General features: G+C 43.5%; 1 protein-coding gene across 2 annotated transcripts in view; it reads left to right on the forward strand.

Moving 5' to 3' along the window:
* Hth (Meis homeobox homothorax) overlaps positions 1-20,536 on the forward strand; it is a 384,416-nt gene that overhangs the window by 202,194 nt on the left and 161,686 nt on the right. For both annotated transcript variants that reach the window (XM_070300419.1, XM_070300420.1), the window contains exon 9: positions 9,124-9,231. In XM_070300419.1, coding sequence (XP_070156520.1) covers positions 9,124-9,231 — 108 coding nt within the window. The remainder of the gene's footprint in view (positions 1-9,123; positions 9,232-20,536) is intronic.

Genomic DNA, 20,536 nt, shown 5'->3' on the forward strand with positions numbered 1-20,536 from the left:
GATCGCGCATCACCGTTCTCTTCCTTCTCGCCCGCGAATGTCCTTTTCTCCTTCCGCCGCGTCGTCGATCTCGCCACGCGGACCCTGAGAGTGCACATCAGCCGCATAGTGCGATCATCGTGTGCCGTTCGGGGAAAGAGAGACGAGATGGACGGGGGACGAGCGAATACGATAGTTCGAGCGAGGGACGCCGCGCGGCGTTGCCGACGGCGTCGCGGGCGCTTCTCGCGTTCCTCGTTAGCTGGCAGCACGAGCAAGGCGCGTTTGAACGATCCGTGCCGTTGCAGAGTAAAACGTTCGCGATCTTCTCGACAAATAATTTCTCGCAGATTACACGACGAGATTACCACGTCCGGCTCCGATCGAATTAATCTACGTGCGATACTATACCTCTCCCGTAAGTAATTCTCTCTTAGCAGCGAGTCTCTTGGTAAACTTGGATTAATCTTTTCGATTAAAACGGCCAGGAGAGAGCCAAGCGCTCGCAAACGGCTATAGTCGACATTTTGAATGAAACGATATTCAGTCACCGAAGAACGCTAGGTCACCGAAAAGATTAAGCGAATTATTTTTTTTATCCATTTCGATTCTTCCGATAATCCTTATCCGAAATGTACATCGTCGATTTTACGATAAATCGTATATCCAATCTTTTTTCGATTGACCCCCGCGACCGTTCCCGTTGCAGCGGGCTCGCATTAATAGACGGCAGCGTGCGATCGTAAAACAGTAATTAATAGAGCGCGATTGTGTTTTATGCATTTTTATGGACAATTTATAATTCGAATTCCCCTCGGGCGGGATTTCTCGCTCTTCCCCGCGGCGAGTTAACCTCTCTCTCTCTCCCCCTTGCTACCACCATCAGTCGTTGCACTCGATCGACCGTCGCTTTGAAATATAAACAGTGCATTTGCATGTTTTCCGGATTTAATTAGCTCCGATGCGATTATTAATTGCTCGCGGCTGCGGGAGTGGTCGCGCGCCGATACGCGTGCGCTCGTATTTACAATTTTCGTTCGTAAATAACAAACCGTGGCGACGCCGCGGGTCGGATTTTAACGAGGGAATTAATAATCCCGGCTGTGTGCGGCGGGAGGTGAGATCGGGACTTGATGGCGGACAGAGGGGAAATTCGTGCCGACGTAACTCGCGGAGAAAATCCCGATTCGATCGCGATTTTACGACGCGGAATTGTCGCGTTTTACAAAAGCGCGCGCGCGCGCGCGCGTCTTTTGAATATCCGGACGGAGTCGCGAGTTTAATCCCACAGTGGAGACTGGCGTTGAATTTATGGCGTTCCCTCGGTCCACGGTGATATATTACCCATCGAATCGCATTAAGATCTCTATAAGCAAACGCGCCTTTGCCGTGGGCAGCGGACGCTTTCGAGTATTCTTTTGTTCCGTAGATTTTCACGTCGTATGTTGTAATAATATAATAATATCGATATCATGTTATAATCTATTGTTTGATAAACTCATCGCGACGATGATTTTTAAATTTGTCGTAGCTTCAATTATTTCAGAGATATCTTATTATGCGAAAAGTACAGTACACGTTTTATGAAATGATATAATGCTTAATCAATATTTTTTAAATAATTTACCGCGAATTTATATACGTTTATACGAATCTGCGCGGGGATATAAAAAAGTGCAAACGAGTCGAAAAAGCCACGCGAGTTCTGCGCGTGATTATGCATTTCGGCGCTTCGCTCGGACAGATTGGCGCGAATACGTCTTTCGTTTCGTCGAGCACGCCTGGCATCGGGTAGTTTTGTTTTACGGCCGTAATTCAAGTCGTCGTGCCAGGGTCAGCCTACCGGGACTGCCGAGATAGTTTATCATCATTTAGTCCTCCCGACCTGCCGTAACATTTTAAATCTCTCCTATCTCGGTCCCGTGTGTCGTGGCCGGTCTGCGACACATGGCCGTAGCACGCACACGCACTCACGCGATTCACGACCTCGCAATGTGCACGCGTTGCGTAAGAAGGGAAGAGAGAGAGAGAGAGAGAGAGAGAGAGAGAGAGAGAGAGAGAGAGAGAGAGAGAGAGAGAGAGAGAGAGAGAGAGAGTTCGCGGTGACTAATATCGCTTTGAATAATATCGCTTTGATGTCTCGATTCTATCGTCTTTTCATGTATGATCCTTGTACTTTTCATACATTGTTGTTGCGAATAATTGGAAAAAAATGTTAGGCGAATACCTGAGCATAAAACGTGCGAAAGGAACGGGATAAAAATCGGGATGAATACGATCTTATATCGAGATCGTAACGTTGAACGTCTTGTTAAGTAGATAAAATTTAATAGCTGAACCATCCGATATCGGTATTAATTTCTCGAAACTCGTGGCTCTGGCTTTTGCTGACTTGGACAAATTATTGGAGGTTTCGCGATACTCTTGATTCTGTTCTACGTATCGTTAATCTTGAACTTAACCATGACAGTAGGCGAACATTTTTCATAAATATATCGATGGAATGTATATATATATATATATATATATATATATATATATATATATATTAGCGACATGGAAGCGATCGTTCCATAGAATAGTAGAGTTGGAAAGAGAAAGAGGAGGAGATGGTGGTGGAGTAGGAGCGGAGAGGCTAGGGAAAGGGAACGTCGAGCGCCGTCGATTCGCCGTGAATTTACGCTAAGTGCAGAGCTGTTGCAGCGGTACGGGTCTGGTAATTCGGAGAACGTGGTGGCCGGGGCCCCCGGAGGGCGGATCGGAGGTCGGCAGGCAGAGTGCCAGAAAGAAAGGAGGTTCCGCGACCGGATACGCGATTTATCCGGGCACGGCGCGTCGACCCTTGCCTTGCTCGGTTTCCACCTTCCGGCGCGCACACGCACGCGGATTTGGCATTGTAACGTTAATTAAACCGGCGCGTGTCACGAGCAATGACGTCACTCGTCGTGATTTCTAACCGTCCACAACCTACGGCCGAGAGTCGGGCCTTTGCCTATCCGATTATTCGTTGTACGTTCTCCGCGCGTGCTATTAATTTAACTATATCCTCGTAGGCATCGAACGTCAACTGCGTTTATAATTTCGAAGAGATAAATCGTGGCACAATAAACGATCCTAAAGACGCGCGGCGCAGATCATATAATTTTACAAAAATACACAACATTGAATTATCAAGAATTTTGATTAAATATCTATTGCTCCTTTTTAATAAAATAAAAAAATGCAATATTGATTGATTGCCATATCCGATATCGACGCTGTACTTTCACGATTGTGAGATCCGCCACGAGGCGGGGCATTATCGCATCGATTTTGCTCGTTCGAAGATTAAGTGTCTGATTTATGATATTAATGCACAAGCACTCGCGTCATGAGATGGTTATCGATTTTTATCGAATTATTGGCCAATCCGAAAGCAAATAAGTATAATTAGTCAATGCGTAAAAATCGGTGAATTATAGTATTTGGTTAATCATAGCGTTCCTTACTTTTGTATAACAATGGAAATAATAATGAATTCTCTATTAACGAAAATTATTAATGAAAATTAATCTACAAACATTAAATCATCACAAAGGCTGAACACAATAATTTTTTCTTAAGAGTATTACTTCTATTTGATGTACAAACTTACTTATACAATAAGGTACATAAAAAGTATTGCAATTAAATATTTTTAAATGAGAAAATGTTATTGGGTAAGATTGGTAAAGCACACATTTTTCAAATTAACTTTTTATGTGAGATTAGAATTCAGAAAGAGAGGAAAAAAAGATTAATAAGTGTTTTTTAGAAACAATGATATATTTTTGACAATATTTTATTGTTGCACTGGATATGTTTTCTCCTGTAAAACGCCTATAAGGGCTTAGAATGCGAGCGAAAGGTGGTGCGATCCCTATACACGCTAAGTGGCAGCGTAAATTTCGCTGTCGCGTACGAAAGAGTGTTAATTGCGAATTTGCGTTTAATGGAGGAAGTGAAGAAGGCGCGTTGGGTGCGCATAACCGATGCCCGGTATTCTCAGCTGTCGCCGTTAAGTTAAGTTAACACCTTTGTTCGATCTTATCGGTCGGTTTGACCGTCCAAGCCCTTCGACCGTTTCCATTACGCCGTTTCTCGCCATCGCACGTTTAATGATAATCGCGCATCCGTTCGCCGCGCTAAATGACAACATTGTGTTTGCGATCACGATCGAAAAACACACTCGCACACTTAGCGACACGACGATTAAAACGACTGCGCGCGTATCATTCTCGTATCTTTATTCCAACTACGAGTTATGTCTTTTCATTCGAGTTAGATAGCGCGCGATCGATACGGCTTACGTTGTATTTTAATTCGATTAAATTATCCTTTATTTCGCATTTTTTTTTCACCTTCTCCATCGTGATGATCGTTAATTAATGTTAAATTCACGTGTAGATAAATGAGGACGCATATTATTATCTACAAAACCTGAATAATTACCTGGGTAATGCGGTAACGTCTAAGCTCAACGATCAGAGTTTGTTCAATATCTGCGCATGATTTTACAATAATAATATATAATTCTTAGTTGGGCATATTATATTATCACGTTACGAGTTTCTCTTTTTGCTCGCGAGCGCAAGAATTTTCTATTATTAGAAGATGAGATGCAATAATAATTATCTCGAAATAACGAAAATCGTGTAAATATGCTGTCTGAAATTAATTACAGTATCGTTCGTGCTTAGTGAAGTCGTCCCGGTTCGTCCGACAGCATCTCGTACCGGCTGTTACAAACACCATCCTGTTTATCAATAATTTGAATTTGAAAGACGTACCGAGAAACGGCATCCCCGAGTTTGCAAGCCGCAACAAATTACGTCTATCGGGCATCATTAATCACCCGGCATCTCCGACATCTACGCGAACACGAATCTCTGTCCGTCGCCTTCTTTTGAAGAAAGACGGTATTTCTGCTCGCAAATGGAAAATAACAATTACGTCACGACGTTGCTCAACAACCTTGAAACACTACTCATTTATTCCGTGATGTGTTTAAAAAAAAAAAAAGAGCAATTTTGCTTTATAATTTAATTTTGGTTTGCTTTGTTCATAAACCCTTTCGCAGAAACGTTGATATAACTTTTAGAGTGTTATATTTAATTCAAGAATGAGATTATTGAATATTGCGAATTGATACGCGTGAACTTTTGTATAATGAGCAATATTCTTCGCATCTTTACAAAAAATTGGTTATAAATCCCGTCGCTTTAAGTAGGTTTATCGCCGACATTATTACCGTAAATCGCGTAAACATCAGTTTAACCCCGTGACCCGTAGTAAGGATAATTTTAATTAAGATAAGCGAATTCGAGGTGTCGACGGCGAGGATTATTTGAAAATAATTTCGATGAACGTATATAATGACACGCCCGGTTTATCCGGAGCGCTGATCTACGGATTACTTTTGGCCGAAGAGAGAGGATACCCATCCCGAATAAATTACACGCCGGTAACGTCGGTGGGTGGTGATGGCGGTGGTACGGGCGACGTAAGATTAGGCGGAGCTCGCGAAGGGGAGACGGTGAAAGAGAGAAAGATGGAGCGCGTGAAACAACGAGCGAAAGAGATATCGAGGGCGGCTGGAAGAAGTGAGAGAGAGAGAGAGAGAGAGAGACATGGACGAGCTAGAAGGAGAGCAGGTGCAAACTTGGCCTGTCAGGAAGTCGCTTACAGCTCGAGGACAAAAGCTTCCCCAGGGACTCGTGCGCGCTTGGAAGCGGCACTAGGGACACACAGGTCGGTCTGGATGGTAGAAGACGGTTGGAGGAAGATGGTTGAGAGAGTTAGAGGGGTATGAGAGGGACGAGCCTAACTGTGAAATAACAGGGTGGCCTCCTCAACCCTCGCCTTGAGGATGCGAGCCTCATACGTCACTTCCTTACGGCGAGAGAGGGCGGTATCTAAGGGTGGAAGCGAGTTATATTGATTTATTTATACCGAGGAAGCATCTCCGACGTGATGGGGTTATTGGGTACGCACCTATATCCTATAACATCCGCTACGATCTCTCCACGAGCGGCAGAGTCGGATACTGACGTCGTGGATCTTCTCCGAATCTCTTTATTTCGATCTGGAAGACTCTCGGATCGATAACGGCGCGAAATCATCTCGTAGTATATATACTAAAGTCTTTATACAATAATTATCAACACATTTTTACATAATTATATGCACAACCGCGACAACTTGCAAACATTTGCAAAAAAAAAAAAAAAAAAAAAAAAAAATAATAATAATATATATGACTCTGTTGAATTTTCCATTGTCGAAAGAAATTAGTCATGGAAAAATCTCCGGCGATGCAGGAAGGGGCAAACGACGACGACGTCCGTCGCGTGCCCGACGCGTTACATTCCAATTTATAACCGTCAGCTGTTGTTGGGCGCCCAAAAATAAAGCCCCATAGCGGGAATTCGCGTCGCGCATCGTGGCTATAGAAATTCAGTTCCCGGCGAAGATGATGTACTGGTCGTATCACGGTCCATTCACCTCCCACCGATCGTACCCCTCCAGGGCTTTGCCCGATACATGACTCGGCCCTGTGGCATGACTGTCGCGAACACACGAACCCGTTAGATCAAAGTTAACTCGCAATTTAGCTACGGATAATCATTCAAAGAAGACGTCTCACTTGATACCATTTAACGAATCTTTTTTTCTTTCGAGAAAACGTTTTGCACTCGCTATGATTATTTTGCAAATGCGCGAAGAAGAAATTAATTTTTCCTTATTCACTTTTATCATTATCAAAATTTCGGAAACAATATTTTAATCCACGTTATGTTTCGAGCCCATCACTCTACTCTGTTGCAAAAGATTTTTATAAAGTTTGTTTTATACATTCGTTCGAATAAAACGTTCTTAGCATTTTGTGACATATACGGTTCACGAATGTCACGTAGATTTGACATATGACAGTCGTCATAGCCGTGTACCGAAATTCGGAGAGTTTGGGCGAAAATACGGTAGAAGCTCCAGAACTTTTTAGAATTCCCACGGTAAATCACAGTTACAGAGTTGATGGGGCGATGTGTATGATTACACCCTGTCTCCTAGCGGCTATAAATCTCCATCCATTCGCCCCACCCCATTTCCTAGGATTCTACAGGTATCCAAAGGACCTGTGCCTCCGAGGACTTCGGAACGGTCGTGACGTATGATCCGCCGGTGCGTAATGGGTCGACAACGCGAGCAAATGACTTTGAATAATCCTGATATATTGTTTATTCACTTATCCGCCCCGCGGAAAGATGAAATCTCCGTCAACGAGATATTCCACATCGAAGCAAGAATGCACTTTGGATATTTACGTGCGAACTTTTAGCATTCAACACTTTATTATTGTATCTTTCAAGTTTTTTTTTTTTTTTTTTTTTTTTATTTGTACAACATATCGATGAAGAGAAGTTTATTTCGATAGATTTGCCCAAGGATCAGGTGCCAAGACACTAATCTCTTGTCATTAACGCGATCCCTGTTGTCCCTCGTGTTGGAATAACCATTATTTTCGAATCACCGACGCAGCCCTGTCATTTCGTTTCACCAGCAACTAACGGGACGTACCGTGACCGTAACAATCAAGAGAGTTAAACGCACATCGGTCGGCACACTATAATCAACATCGTTGGATTTGTTTTTAAATCCATTAGTTTGAAGCGCGAGCCGGTTATACTCGAATCGAACATGGATTTTGAAATCATATTCAGCATTAATTGCCGTCGTATCAATCGAAAGGATTCGATTTCGCATATTTTATCGGAAATTAATGTCTCTGCATCTCTGTATGATAATACGATAATTGATCGCATGCAAAAATGTTACAAGAACTTAATATCGGTATACTGTGAGCGCTTGTACAGAGGACGGGCTGAAGCGAAGCAATTTTCTGCTTTCCAAGAATATAATTTTCGCAGGGGGAGGATGTGCCCGCTATATTTCCGAGATAAGACTATAGCTCCGCGGGATCTTCTCTCACCCAGCGAGACCCTACTCTCTCGTGTGAAATTACTTCGCTCCGCGGCTTACTCTTATCCCCCGGCGCCACCCTTTCTTACCGTGTATCCTCATTCAGCCGGGATCTCCCTGGAAATAAAGTAGATACCTTTCCTATTTTCGCATCTGGAAAATTGCAATACTGCAGTCGCGAGTGGTGCTCTGCGCTTGATAAATCAGTTGGCAGCTAGAAACTCTGAATTTGCGTTGCCACAAAAAAAAAAAAAAAAAAAAAAAAATAAATTATTGTCTTGCATTTTTAGGCGAACTATGTTTTATAAGTAAAATACGCTTCTTACCTTTCGATCGTGAGATTCACGTGACGAAATTGATTAATATTACGCTTGAATAATGTAATGGTCGAACGAACGCCGCGTACTTTAACACAAGTGTGGCTTCCTGTGCACTTTTAACTAATTACTATGATCAACATAATTGTAGGATTATTCATGGCGCATAGGGTTAACACGTCGCATGTTACCCGGTGAAAAAAAGGAATATAAGCGCTGTAATAGCACACATATATATATATATATAGAGCAGAGTACGCGATAGAATCTGTTTAGTCGAAGTCGTGACGCCGACCATCACGAATCTTTTGCTTTCTCCATATCGACCCCTTCTGCATACTTTTTCTCCACGGCGTTCGCATAATAATGTTTTCGTGCGGGGATCGATACGAGAACATCTATTTTTACACGAGAACAGGCTATTTCGCGTTATCGGCATGATTTTTCTACAGCATTTTCAATGTGGCGTTGTAAACTGCCGACTTTCAATCTCGAAACAAATCCATTGAGGAATTTTTTCCATAATTCAAAACCGCTGACTCGGCACAATATCTCCTTTTATTTTAATGCATTTAAAGCGTGTCAACGGCATTGGCTGATTTGAGAATGGAGATTTATAGAGTTACTGTTTTTCTCTAATATTAAGTTTTTTTTCTTTTTTTCTTTTATTGAAGATCCACGATATCCGTTTTTAAAACACAACTGTTTTACGAATATGTTTATTAATATCGCGAAAAACAAATGGCAACTGGAATGATTGAGAAATTAAATTTATCATAATTATGTTGCAATAATTTTTATTTTAATGAAGAAAAAAAATTTGTTTCAGGTAAATGGTGTCCTCGTAGAGAATGGAGTTCGCCGCCTGACGCGCAACGTGCGGCGAGCGACGCGCGTCGTGGTGTCCTTTATTCCTCCGTCTTCCTCGGCAGTCCCGGTAAGTCGAGTTCAACGCATAAATCTGAAATTTTTGCGCTTCTATCGCTTGCATATATGTATAAGGGCATCGCTCTTAGTCAAAAGCTGCCATTTCGCAATCTCGAAGTAATGAAAGTTCGTCGTATCAACATCAATTATATTTTGTCTTGCGCGTAACGCGCCCACATGTGGCGGCGACTTCTATAAGAGATTTTTTTACACGCAATACCTTTTTAAGCTTAAGGATGATATCGCGTCAATCGTTTGTAACGCTTACATCAGTAGATGCCATAAAATTCAAGATTAATTTCTATCAATTTCTATTAAAACATACTAACATTATTCAATAATTCTCTAGCAAAAAAAAAAAAAAAAAAAAAAAAAAATGCTTACTCTATTATTATTATTCTTTCTCGTTGATATTATTTTTCCTCTGCTCTCATTTACATTTATTTGTAAACTTTTTAAAAGCCTGCACTGTAAAATTTCTTTTTATCTATAATTCTCTATTTTTAAATTGCAAATATTATTCCGATATTCTGTCTGCAAAATTTGTCTATATAAACTTTTGTAATTTTTGCTCTCTTTGTCATTTTTATTTTTTATTTTTATTACAATTGTTACCTATTTTTTGCTAAAGCTTTGCACTTGAGGGAATTTCAGAGCGTTGAAAAATAACTCTGAGCTAAATAAGCAAATAAATAACACGAATAATAATTGCAAAAATAAGTGCTTTTTGAAGATTGCACGATTCCGGAATTTTTTTCGGAAACGATTAATATTTTTCATCTACCAATATATTTAATTATAATACTTTTCAAGTGTGTAATACACAGTGTAAAGCTGCGCGTAATGACATTGACGATGCGTGAATTTATTTTGACTCTCGTCCGAATTAATCTTCAATCATTTTTAATCGCGCGTGCCGTGCGTAACGTAAAGAGAAAAGGCGCGATCGTTTTATGCGCGCACTTGGTGTGTGTGTTCAGTGGGAGGAGCGAATCGTAATAAACAAGTTTTAATCGGTCTCGGGCATTCGCCGCGTTGAATAAATATTGATATCGAATGACGCGACGGCCAATCAGGATCGCGGTTTATGAAACGGAACGCTTACATCTCGTTCGTTTGGCGAGCGAATAATTTTGCTTGGCGATGGTTAACGCACAAAATTGTAGAAAATTCGGCAGAAACTCGTTTATTATTCCCAAATTAAACTTGACTCATCGATATCGGCGAATACAATCCAAAATATCTCACGTGTTTATATACATCGTCAGTATCAAATATATTTATAAGCTAAATTGAACGAGATATTGCAATAGTTTTTAAAAAGATAAGGAATGAAAGAAAGAATTATAAAAAAAAATTTTTCGACGTTATACTTCCGTTCTTTCGCTCTATTATCACGCTTGCGCGATCTTGTGCGCTTCTCATTTGAGCGAGGGACGACATCGTGTCGATCCTCTTCGAACGACATCAAGATCCCTCTCGAATGCTACAGATAGGTATCGTGCAAGAGTGCACTACGAGGTTGCGTTAGCGACTCGCTTGTTTTTGATAAGTGATCAAAAGTAGTGTTCCGACCAAGTATCGCGCATGCGTACATGTCTGCGGGCTGTCTCCTTCGTGTCCGTTTCTCTCTTTTTCGACTTCCCTCTCTCTGGTATCCTCCGCGAAGGAAGGACGGAGCGAGGGCGAGGGAGCGAGCCGCCCGTCGTCGTCGGAAAGAAGATTGGCGCCTCGAGAGCGAGGAAGACGGAATTCCGCGAGTGCGAGCGAGCCGACTCGTCGTGCGAGCAGAGCAGAGCAGAGAAAGCGAGAGAGCGGAAAGAGCGGCGGCGAGAGGAGAACGAGATGGACCAGGGGATGCCGTCGTCTCCATGGCAACGAGGCGAGGCGGCAATGCGACGGTAACCATGGCAGCCGCGGGTTCCTCTCTCGGGCCGACCTGTCTGTCCCTCTTTCTGGCCTCTCGTCCTCCTCGTTCTCCTCATCTGGACCTCTTCCTTCCGCCCACGGAGCGAGCAAACGGCCGCGCGGACTCCGCTCCTCTCGAGCCGATCCGTAAAGGATAGGTGGGGCGGACTTGGGCTCGCGTACCGCTCCAGAGAGAAAGGGTTTTACTTTTTCTTCTCGTTTCCATACCCCCCACCCCCACCCCCCGCCCACCCCTTCGTTTCGCGCGGCTTCATGTGAATCCTTTTTTCCGTATTCAGGAGCATCGAGTCGATGTAGCGCGCGAATAACGAGAGGTATTCAATGGCGACGCGCGATTGCAAAATTTCATTCGATTTGGCGCGTTGACATTCTAAATGGTAATGCGAATCATATTTCTAAGATCGATGTAAAATATCAAACTTACAATGAATTATTATACATTTATTCTCGCCTATATATGTAGAATCATCATTCCTTATTTTATTTTAGACAGATAAACATCGTACAATCTTAGAAGGAACGATCCAACAACTTTTTCATCCTTCCTCTCGTCGCGAGCTTTTTTTTTTTCTTTATATCCTTAACTATAAATTACTTCTCAATATTCTTTTGGCAAGTAGCAGCACATCAAAACTTGCGTGCATAGTCGATAGCTATCGACATTCCTCGACGCGGAAACGCAGGTTCGCCACTCAGCCTGGCCGCGAAATATCGTAGACGCGCGCCTGATTACGCGCGACTGTCGAGGAATCCCGGGATTCCAGGCGCCGTTTAACTCTCGATACGTCGCGCGACGAGAGTCAAGTTTCTGCGTCGACGACGACATTAGCGCGCCTCCGCGTTTTCCCTGACCGCATATTTCCGTCTCGCCGTCTATTACGAAGAGCGCGGCGACGGAGATATTTGCCGACGTCTCTCGTGTTATTTCGACTGTTCGTAAGAACGCGTTCGAAATGGCACGTCCTAACTGACGTGCGCGATTTTTCTCCGATCGTTGTACATTGTAGACATACATCACGAACGTTTCGAAAGTTAGTCGAATCCTCCTCGCAGTTTCGTTCTCACGTTTTACCAGCCTGTCTTTTTGCCATTTGATCTGACGAAAATCAAATAGAAAAATATTTTTATACATTTATAAATAATTATTCAAAGTCTCCGTGCTGACAACGAGTAACTCCCATCGCAATTTTAAAGCGCGCGTTCGTCGAGACGGAATTTCGGCCGCGGCTTCGAACAGGGCGGGGACAAAAACGAATTAGGATGCGGTAGCGAAACAAATTTGTCGAAATTTCGTCAGAACCGCGGTACACGGACCGCTCGCGCGCGGCAGATCTCGTTACGTTTACCGGTAGAAGGAGGTTAGCCGAGACGGGGAACGACGAATGCTGGAGAAACGGAGGTGAAAGAGGAGGAGAGAGGTAGACGGGTGGAATTCTCTCGGTTTGGTTTTTCGTCGGTCGCGCATCACCGTCTCTCTCCTCTCGCCGTCCCTATCGCGCCGAACCACCGTACCGTGCACACCCGCTATCACCCCCTTCCCCCTCCCCCTCACCCTCACCCTCACCCTCACCCTCACCCTTCACCGTTCCCTCGTATCTCGCCCTGCAATAGCACATGGCATGGCTCCCTTTTCCGTGAGTGTGTAACGTAATGTAAGGGTTGCGCCCGCGTCGGCGTTTTGGGGTGAGAGAGTTTAAAACCCCTCGGGGCTTGAGGTCCGGGCCGGTTAGATTTATCGGATGTTTTGGTTGGCGGCCATTGTTAGCCGCTCTTTCTCTTTCTCTCTCTCTCTCTCTCTCTCTCTTCACTCTCTTCCTCTCTTTCGCCACTCTATGCACAGTGGCGTAGCTCGTGTGCTACATCGTTGCTAGAAAATCATTTTTCAATCTCCCACAGTGCATTTCGGGTGTCTGTGGGTGATGAAAGAGAATCGACGTAGCTAGATATATCATTCGAGTCATACATTCGTTGTCGCACTTTGTATTTCTTTTTTGTTTAATGGGATATATACTTTCCTCGCCCGTCGTTGTCGTTTATTAATATCATGATTAACGAAGTTTGTTAATTAAAAGCGCCGTGAAAGAGTCGAGAGGAAAAAATTTTAAATAGAAAATATTAAAAGTATCTTGTATCGTGTAATATTATAATTCTATCTATGAATAAAAAGAGCAAAACTCGTTTTACTTCGGCAATAATCTTGGATTTGTAGCATCAATAAATTATGCACCGCGTTTATGTAATAAAAACTTTCTTCGCGAGATCTGACATATACAACGAGTGTTCGCTTTCATTGACGAAAAGATAATTTGAATTTACGACGTATCACATGTCGTATATTTATACACCCGGCTTTTCCGGTGAATTCTCTAATCCGTATAAAGTGACGTTGCCAATCTCGTTATAAGAAACGAAATATAGAAAACAGTGTAAGATAAGTGCAATTAAGGAAGATACGATTTCCGCGATTAAATCGTTATGTAAGCTGAGAGAACAGGGTAATGAAAGAAAGTTTGCGCGATTATGCTAATATCTCGTTTGATTATCTCGTTACGCCATTGCGGGTATCCTTTCGTGGCGTTCCGCGTGCAAACATTCATCGACGAAGCTCCTCCGCAACGCGGATCCTCGCCGGTATTGTACGCGGTAGTTTGAGCGATGTTCAACCTCGTGGCTGGCGACCCTTGGACTCAACCCTTTCGACCGCAGTTCCGTTTGTCTCGGTACACCGCGAGATTCCTCCAGGAGCAAGCGAGCATAGCCTTACGTAATCGATACAATTCGGATATAAATGCAATCCGGTTTTGTACAAAATTGTCTATACGTGTGTCGAGCTTTATTATTTTCATTTATATCAAGGATAAAATTATTTGAAATTCATTATATAAATGTTCAGTCATGTTTTGACAATATCAAAAAATATATTGACGATATAAACATACGATTCAGTTTTTCTCCTAAATTCTTGAAGAAAAGAGGAATGCGAGCTATCTTAAAATTTTATATCATTATTTTTTTTTTTTTATTGGAGAGGAATTAATGCGAAAAAAATATATCAATATAATGTAAGATGGTAGTTGCAACGAAATAGATAAAATTGATAAAATTTAAAGATATAAAGAAGCGGAGGGAAGGGTATCGCAGAAAGGTACGAATATTTAAGATTCGTAAACGATTCCAAAATACGAATTAATTGGAATTTTATCGAACAATGTCAGGGAAACTCGTGATAACAACTATTGGTCTCGCGGACGAGAATTCGTTGCTTCGTCGAGAACAAGTTACACAATAGCCGGTCCGGCGATAGGTGATGGCAGAGGAGAATAGCCGAGGTAGAGTTTCTCTCGGCGCGGAGCCGCCACAGGGCCATCTCGTGTTCTTCGATTAGCAAGAGACCGACCCGACCATGACCTCTCCCTCTCTCTTTCTCTCTCTGTCGTCCTTCCTCTCTCTCTCTCTCTCTCTCTCTCTCTCTTTTTTTTCATCGTCCACCGCGTACCATGCCATAGGTGGAGAAGATTCTCTCCTGGTCTCGCTTCCTTCACTCGTACTCCATCTCGTGGCACTGATTGGACGATCCATCACCGTTGCTTCTCTCTCGTTCTTTCCTGCCTGTCTCCTCTTTCTCCGTCTCCTCTTTCTGTCCTCTCCAGTCTCTATTGCCAAGGAGTCGGACATACGCGTACGCGTCTGTGTGAACATATATATTATATATATATACATATATATGTAGAAGTACAGACGTGACTTCATACTCACGCTCATGTTCCATATGTATACATATATCTGTATATTATGTGCACGCGTTACGTTGTCACGCGGGTGTTGACGCGATTTTCGAACATATGCACACGCGCACACTGGGGACTCTTGCATACCATCGCTCAAAGAGGCGGCCATTCTTGTAAGAGAGGGTGGGAGGGTAATTGATTCCCATGGGAGGTAGAAAATGCCTCGTTCGAAAATCTCTCGCCGAAATTGCACAACGCCAGCTGGAACGCATCGGTGAAGATAGTTGGCAGGGAAACAGATTCGAGAGGATACCGTTGATTAAAATTGTTTATAATTGACGATCGTAAATAAGGAAATTATCAATGACAACGTCTTTATTCTAGATTGTATTAATTTTTCAAGATTAGAACTAATTTCTCGTCGATCACCGTTTTTCGATAGGATCATTATACGTCAATAACGCGAGAAAGGAAATGGAGTAGCTCGAATGCGAAAGAAGAGCGCGCGCGTACGATAAACGTGATACATGTCGGGGAATATATAAGCTTGCCACCATCCACAGTTCGTATTCATTAGTTCCTTATTCAAAGCCACGGAAATAGTTCCGGAGTTGCGAGAGGCACAAAGCACAAAGCTCTGTCGCGGAACAATGAGAGGCGAAGGGAGCGCGAGACAGGGATAGAGAGATAGTGAAAGAGCGAAAGCGAGAACTGCAGATTTCATGAAGCCCAAGATAGGTACAATGGTTTAGCTGGCGAGTACATCATCTCTGTCTGCCTCTCATCGTTCTACTCACTCTCTCTCTCTCTCTCTCTCGTTTCGTTTTTCCTTCTCTATCTCGCTTCCTATGTATTTCCCTCTGCAATATTCATATGTGTTGAATATATTAATGCGCCGAGAGATATGTAAAGCGTGCGCGACTGGGAAACGCGCCGTCTCCGCTAGCTGCCGCTTGCTGCCGCTGGCTGGCTGGCTGCAATATTAGTGAAATGTGTCTCGGAGTGCGCCCATGTGCGGCACCGATATTAAACAGCAGCCGTCATTGCATCTGCTCTCTCCCGGTAACCCGTCTGCTCCACGCGTGTTTCCAGTTTCCATCGGAAATCTCGTTGGTCCTCCGAATTTCGATTCCGGACCCTCTACTCCCTCCGCGCCCATTCCTCTCCTCCTCTTTCTTCTTCTCTTCCTTTCCTCAAGTTCTTTTTCTCCCCGTTTCCATGCTTTTGCGATATTTTCTCTTGTCGGTTCTCCACCTTTTTCGCGAGAATAATTCTATCGTAAACGTACGAAGGTACCGCTATATTTCTCGCGATATGAAAATCCGGTCGATGATTGTCCATCGTGCGAAGGATCCGCCGATGAAGCAGATGCGCGTGATAGTCGGAAAATATGATATATGTCATATTACAATAATATTTACCGTATTATACCATATATTGTACATCAACGCGTGCGCGATATGTGCGATATATTAATTTTTTATTAATTAATTTTAAGAACGCAGTTTTCTTATATATTTGCCATTACATAAATAGCAATATTATTTAAAGAAGAGAAAACGGAAACATACATTATATACAATTAAATAATTTACGGATAAAACGTTTTCGAGATTCTCCTCGAATAATATTTTCAGTACAATTCTTTTATACCGGTCAACTTACAGCAGTTTTGCATTACCCTCGTTAATGAATAGGTTTTCTCATCGTGTATGTAGATATGCTGAGGCTATTACTATGCAAAGTAATTACGACTTCACACCTGGCTTCTTTGGCAACAGCATGCTTTAATGCGTTATTCCATTTGATGATTCAATCTAAACCTGCGCGCGGAATTTGATTCTTTGTTCGTTTTTACGAAGCCCATATAATCGGACATCGAATACGACAAAGGCAATCGAACTCAACGGGAGAATAATTAAAACGTAAAATTTACGAAAGGATCGCATTTCGCTTGTCGCTGGGAAGAGAATAAGAGAGAGAGAGATACGACAATACCGCCGATATGAACGGAGGAAAGGAGACATCCGCAGGTAGCTCTCTTTCTGTATCGGTCTGCTTCCACAATTTTTCCGCGAGAGAGATAAATATAGCTAAAAGAGTGCTGGCGGAGGGCGAGTTAAAGCCGTGCAAGAGAAAAGGGGGAATGTAGAAGGGGTGGTTTCGCGATGTAGCAGTACGATGCAGTATACGGTATAATCGGTAGTACCGGCACATGGGCACACGCCAACTTTCTCTCCTCCTCTCTCCCTCGTCTCTTCCCCGATTCTCCCGACTGTGTACCCTCCACCTCCGACGTGCCCCTGCACGATTCTCCCAGCCCCGGCAGCGGTGGCGGCAGCAGCAGCAGCAGCAGCAGCAACAGCAGCAGCAGCAGCACCAGCACCCAACCCAGACCCTGGGGCTGTCAAACGCAGGCCGAATCTTCTTCTGCTCGTGACAGCCTGGAAATGAAGAGAGTGCCCCGCGTGGCGTATCCTATCCGCTTTCGTACGTTAACGCACGTTCTAGGTACGTACGAATCGTGCACACACGTGCGGGCGCGCGCTTACATTATCCCTTTAATATGTGGTTGAGCACCGGCGCGAGAGAGGTAACGCTCGCGGAATGAGAAGCTACGGCTTAATGGACCTACGGCCCTTTTTCTCTAGTCCCTTCTTTCGTCCTCGCTTCGATCTCGGCGATCGCTTCCGGGCATATCTGCCTCTTTGTGCATCGACCGCGTCGGTCTTTGCTCAGTTGTAGTTGTTTAAACTGTGCATACGAGATCGTGTGCATCATTTTCCTTTTTATCGTTATACGATATCTCTAACAAATTAAACCGAGATCAAACAAAATTTTAGTTGACTTTCTCTGCGTGCGCGGATACAGAAAATCGTAGATTTAAAAGTAGTATTAATTGTTGAAAGTTATCTTGACCGTTCGCACATATCGTCTATTACACGCGTGGATTTCGACTTGTAGCTTTTTCATCGTTTCTTTTTTATTGAAAGAAACTTTTTTATCGCGTTGGTAGTTACTCTAAGAAACGGGGCTAAAGAGTTTGAAAGGATCGATCCCTCCACTATGCCGATTACGAAGCACTTTTCGAGCGCGATCATTAGCGCAATTATTATTGTGTCGGAGCGGACAATGAGCGCACCGCCATCGCCGACAACAATGGACGCTGAAGGTGAAGAGGCGAAGGGATGAAGCGTGCACCGGCGATGGAGCGAAGTGGCTGGCCGTAGAAAAGAGAGAAGAGCCGGTAGATCGCCGCGATGGAACGAAATGAAAATAGAACAAAGGCCGCGAGCGAGCACGTAAAAAAATGCTAATGAACAGACGCGGCCATTGTCGTTAATTGCATTTTGTTTTCTGCCGCGTAACTCGCGCCGACGTCGTTTGATTCAGCCCTTTCACGGCAGCATGGAGCATCGCCGATTTTCTCTCAAAGAAAAAAAAAATATATATATATAATTTAACGCTAGACAATGAATGCCGTGAATTCTCGCGTGTTGGTATTCTTTGCATGTTATTACAAGCGACCGCAGTTCCATCGGTGAAATAATATATGATCTTGAACGTTACAACTTTCCTTGCTCGTGTCGATGTCGCGATATTGCATACGTCGCGGTAGGGCGAGTGTATCGAACAGTCCGCCGTGCTCGATGAACTAAAGTATGGCTCGTTGTTAAAGGGCATGGTGCGAGAGAGGTGCATCTATTAGAACACGCGTCGAGGCACTTGATGCGTTTACATCGTTGTACATCGGGGCTTGGCGTACACTCCAAGAACGATATTGCCGCTATGCCCGCTGTGTTATTACGACGTTACATTCCATTGTACATGGAGTCCATCGCGTACAATCCACAACGAGATCTTTTCGTTGTACCGTATTTTTTTTACTGGATCGCGCGCTTTTCTTTCTACGTCTTTCTTTGCTCCACTCCAACTTACTCTTGTCTCTTTCTACTATCTATATATATAGAGTACAATACTTTGTCGAGTACGCTTAAAAAGCAAACTTAGAATGACAATGATACAGTTTTTTTTTATGCTTTATAGCACGCAATACGGAAAAATATATAATTAATCTTGAAAAAATTGTATATCGATATATTGATATATGATATATGATTGATAAGATGATGTAGATATTATGACTGAAAGTAATATATATGATTAAATATTTAGTTATTTACATAAAATTTGAGATTTAAATAAAATTTGGTATAAAATATATGGAAATTTTCAAGAATTCTTGACATATTGTGACCCCCTATTTACGCACATTGTTTCTAATCGCAAATTCTTGTCTTATCGAGATATCTTGCTCTTATAATTAAAATGTCAAGTTTGCGCGAGTCGTCGCCGCTCTCTCGCCATCGACCAAAGAGAGGCGACGCACAAATTATAATGCCGGACCAGGCGACGGAACTCTCGCCGTTATCTCCTCGGTGGCTTATTTTTTAAAAATAAGCCGCCCTATTAGTTGTCCTTGTCCCAAGTATCTGTACGGTGCGAGTCGATCCTACGTTTCTTCCCCGTTCGCCGTCGATCTTGTTCGACGCGAACGATTTAACGTGATCCAACAATGCTCGGTGAAATACTGCGACTTGATCTCGACACCTTGGCATCGTTAATTAGCGATGCCGCGCGACTTTTATTCCAGCCGCGGCCCCCTCGCGTTTAATTACAACGTCGAAAGAGCGGAACAGACGTGCGAGAACCGTGTGTTACACTCTCGGCTACCTGCCGGACATGACATACCGGCTCTCATGACCAACACGTGCCCTCGACTGGTATCGTCTGGTATCGGCGGTGTCAAACACACACAGCCACGCACACGGACCGGCACTGACGTCGTAAACGCCGATCGTGTATACGATTCGGTAATGAGGTCATGGCTCCTTCGAGTCAAACCTGAAGCGAGCAGTCAAAACGTGCGCGTATTTGTCAAGCGCAATATGGCAATATATTTTTAACTGTCTCTCATTAAAAATGAATATATCGTTATTTTCAAATGCTTTGACGAGATATGAATACGGAATCAAATATAAATATAGCGAAACTTTCCGCGTTGAATAAATTTTATAAAATTTATGGTTTTAATTTTTTAGATTCGTGTATTTAATATTAAATATAATAAAAATGCGCGGGTAACAATAGAAGTAGATTTATCGTAAATACAGGCCGCGCGGTTTCCATCGCTACCCTTGAATTAAGCGGTCCTTTGTTTGTTTGTTGTTCCGGTTTGATTCTTTCGCGAGGTGTACTGTGGAGGGTGCGCGGTATAGGTCAATGGGAAACTAATTGTCGGCGCTTGGAGGGTGCAGTCAGAAACAGAGGGGGGGCGGTACAGCGGCGTTCGCTGTCGCTCGAAGGGTCGATTCGAGGGTGATCGAAAAGTCTAAGCACTCGACGAAAGCCGGCGAAAAGTAGCGGGCGCGGCGACGCGCGATGAGACTAGACGGTTGCAGAGTAACGATGATGCCGTGCCGTGGTCGATGGTGATGCTGGTGGCGTAGCGACGGTGAAGGGAGAACGAGGACACTCGAATGAAGAGGGCCGACAACGGATTGCCACGGCGAGAGAAACAATGCGATCCCGTCCCACCCCTGGCTGCCCCTAATCTTCCCTTCGCAGATGCAACGTGCACGCAACGCGCGCTTCTAC

The sequence above is a fragment of the Polyergus mexicanus genome, unplaced genomic scaffold, assembly GCF_030449975.1.
Source record: "Polyergus mexicanus isolate NDT 795.1 unplaced genomic scaffold, iyPolMexi1.0 SCAF_8, whole genome shotgun sequence".
Lineage (NCBI taxonomy): Eukaryota > Metazoa > Arthropoda > Insecta > Hymenoptera > Formicidae > Polyergus > Polyergus mexicanus.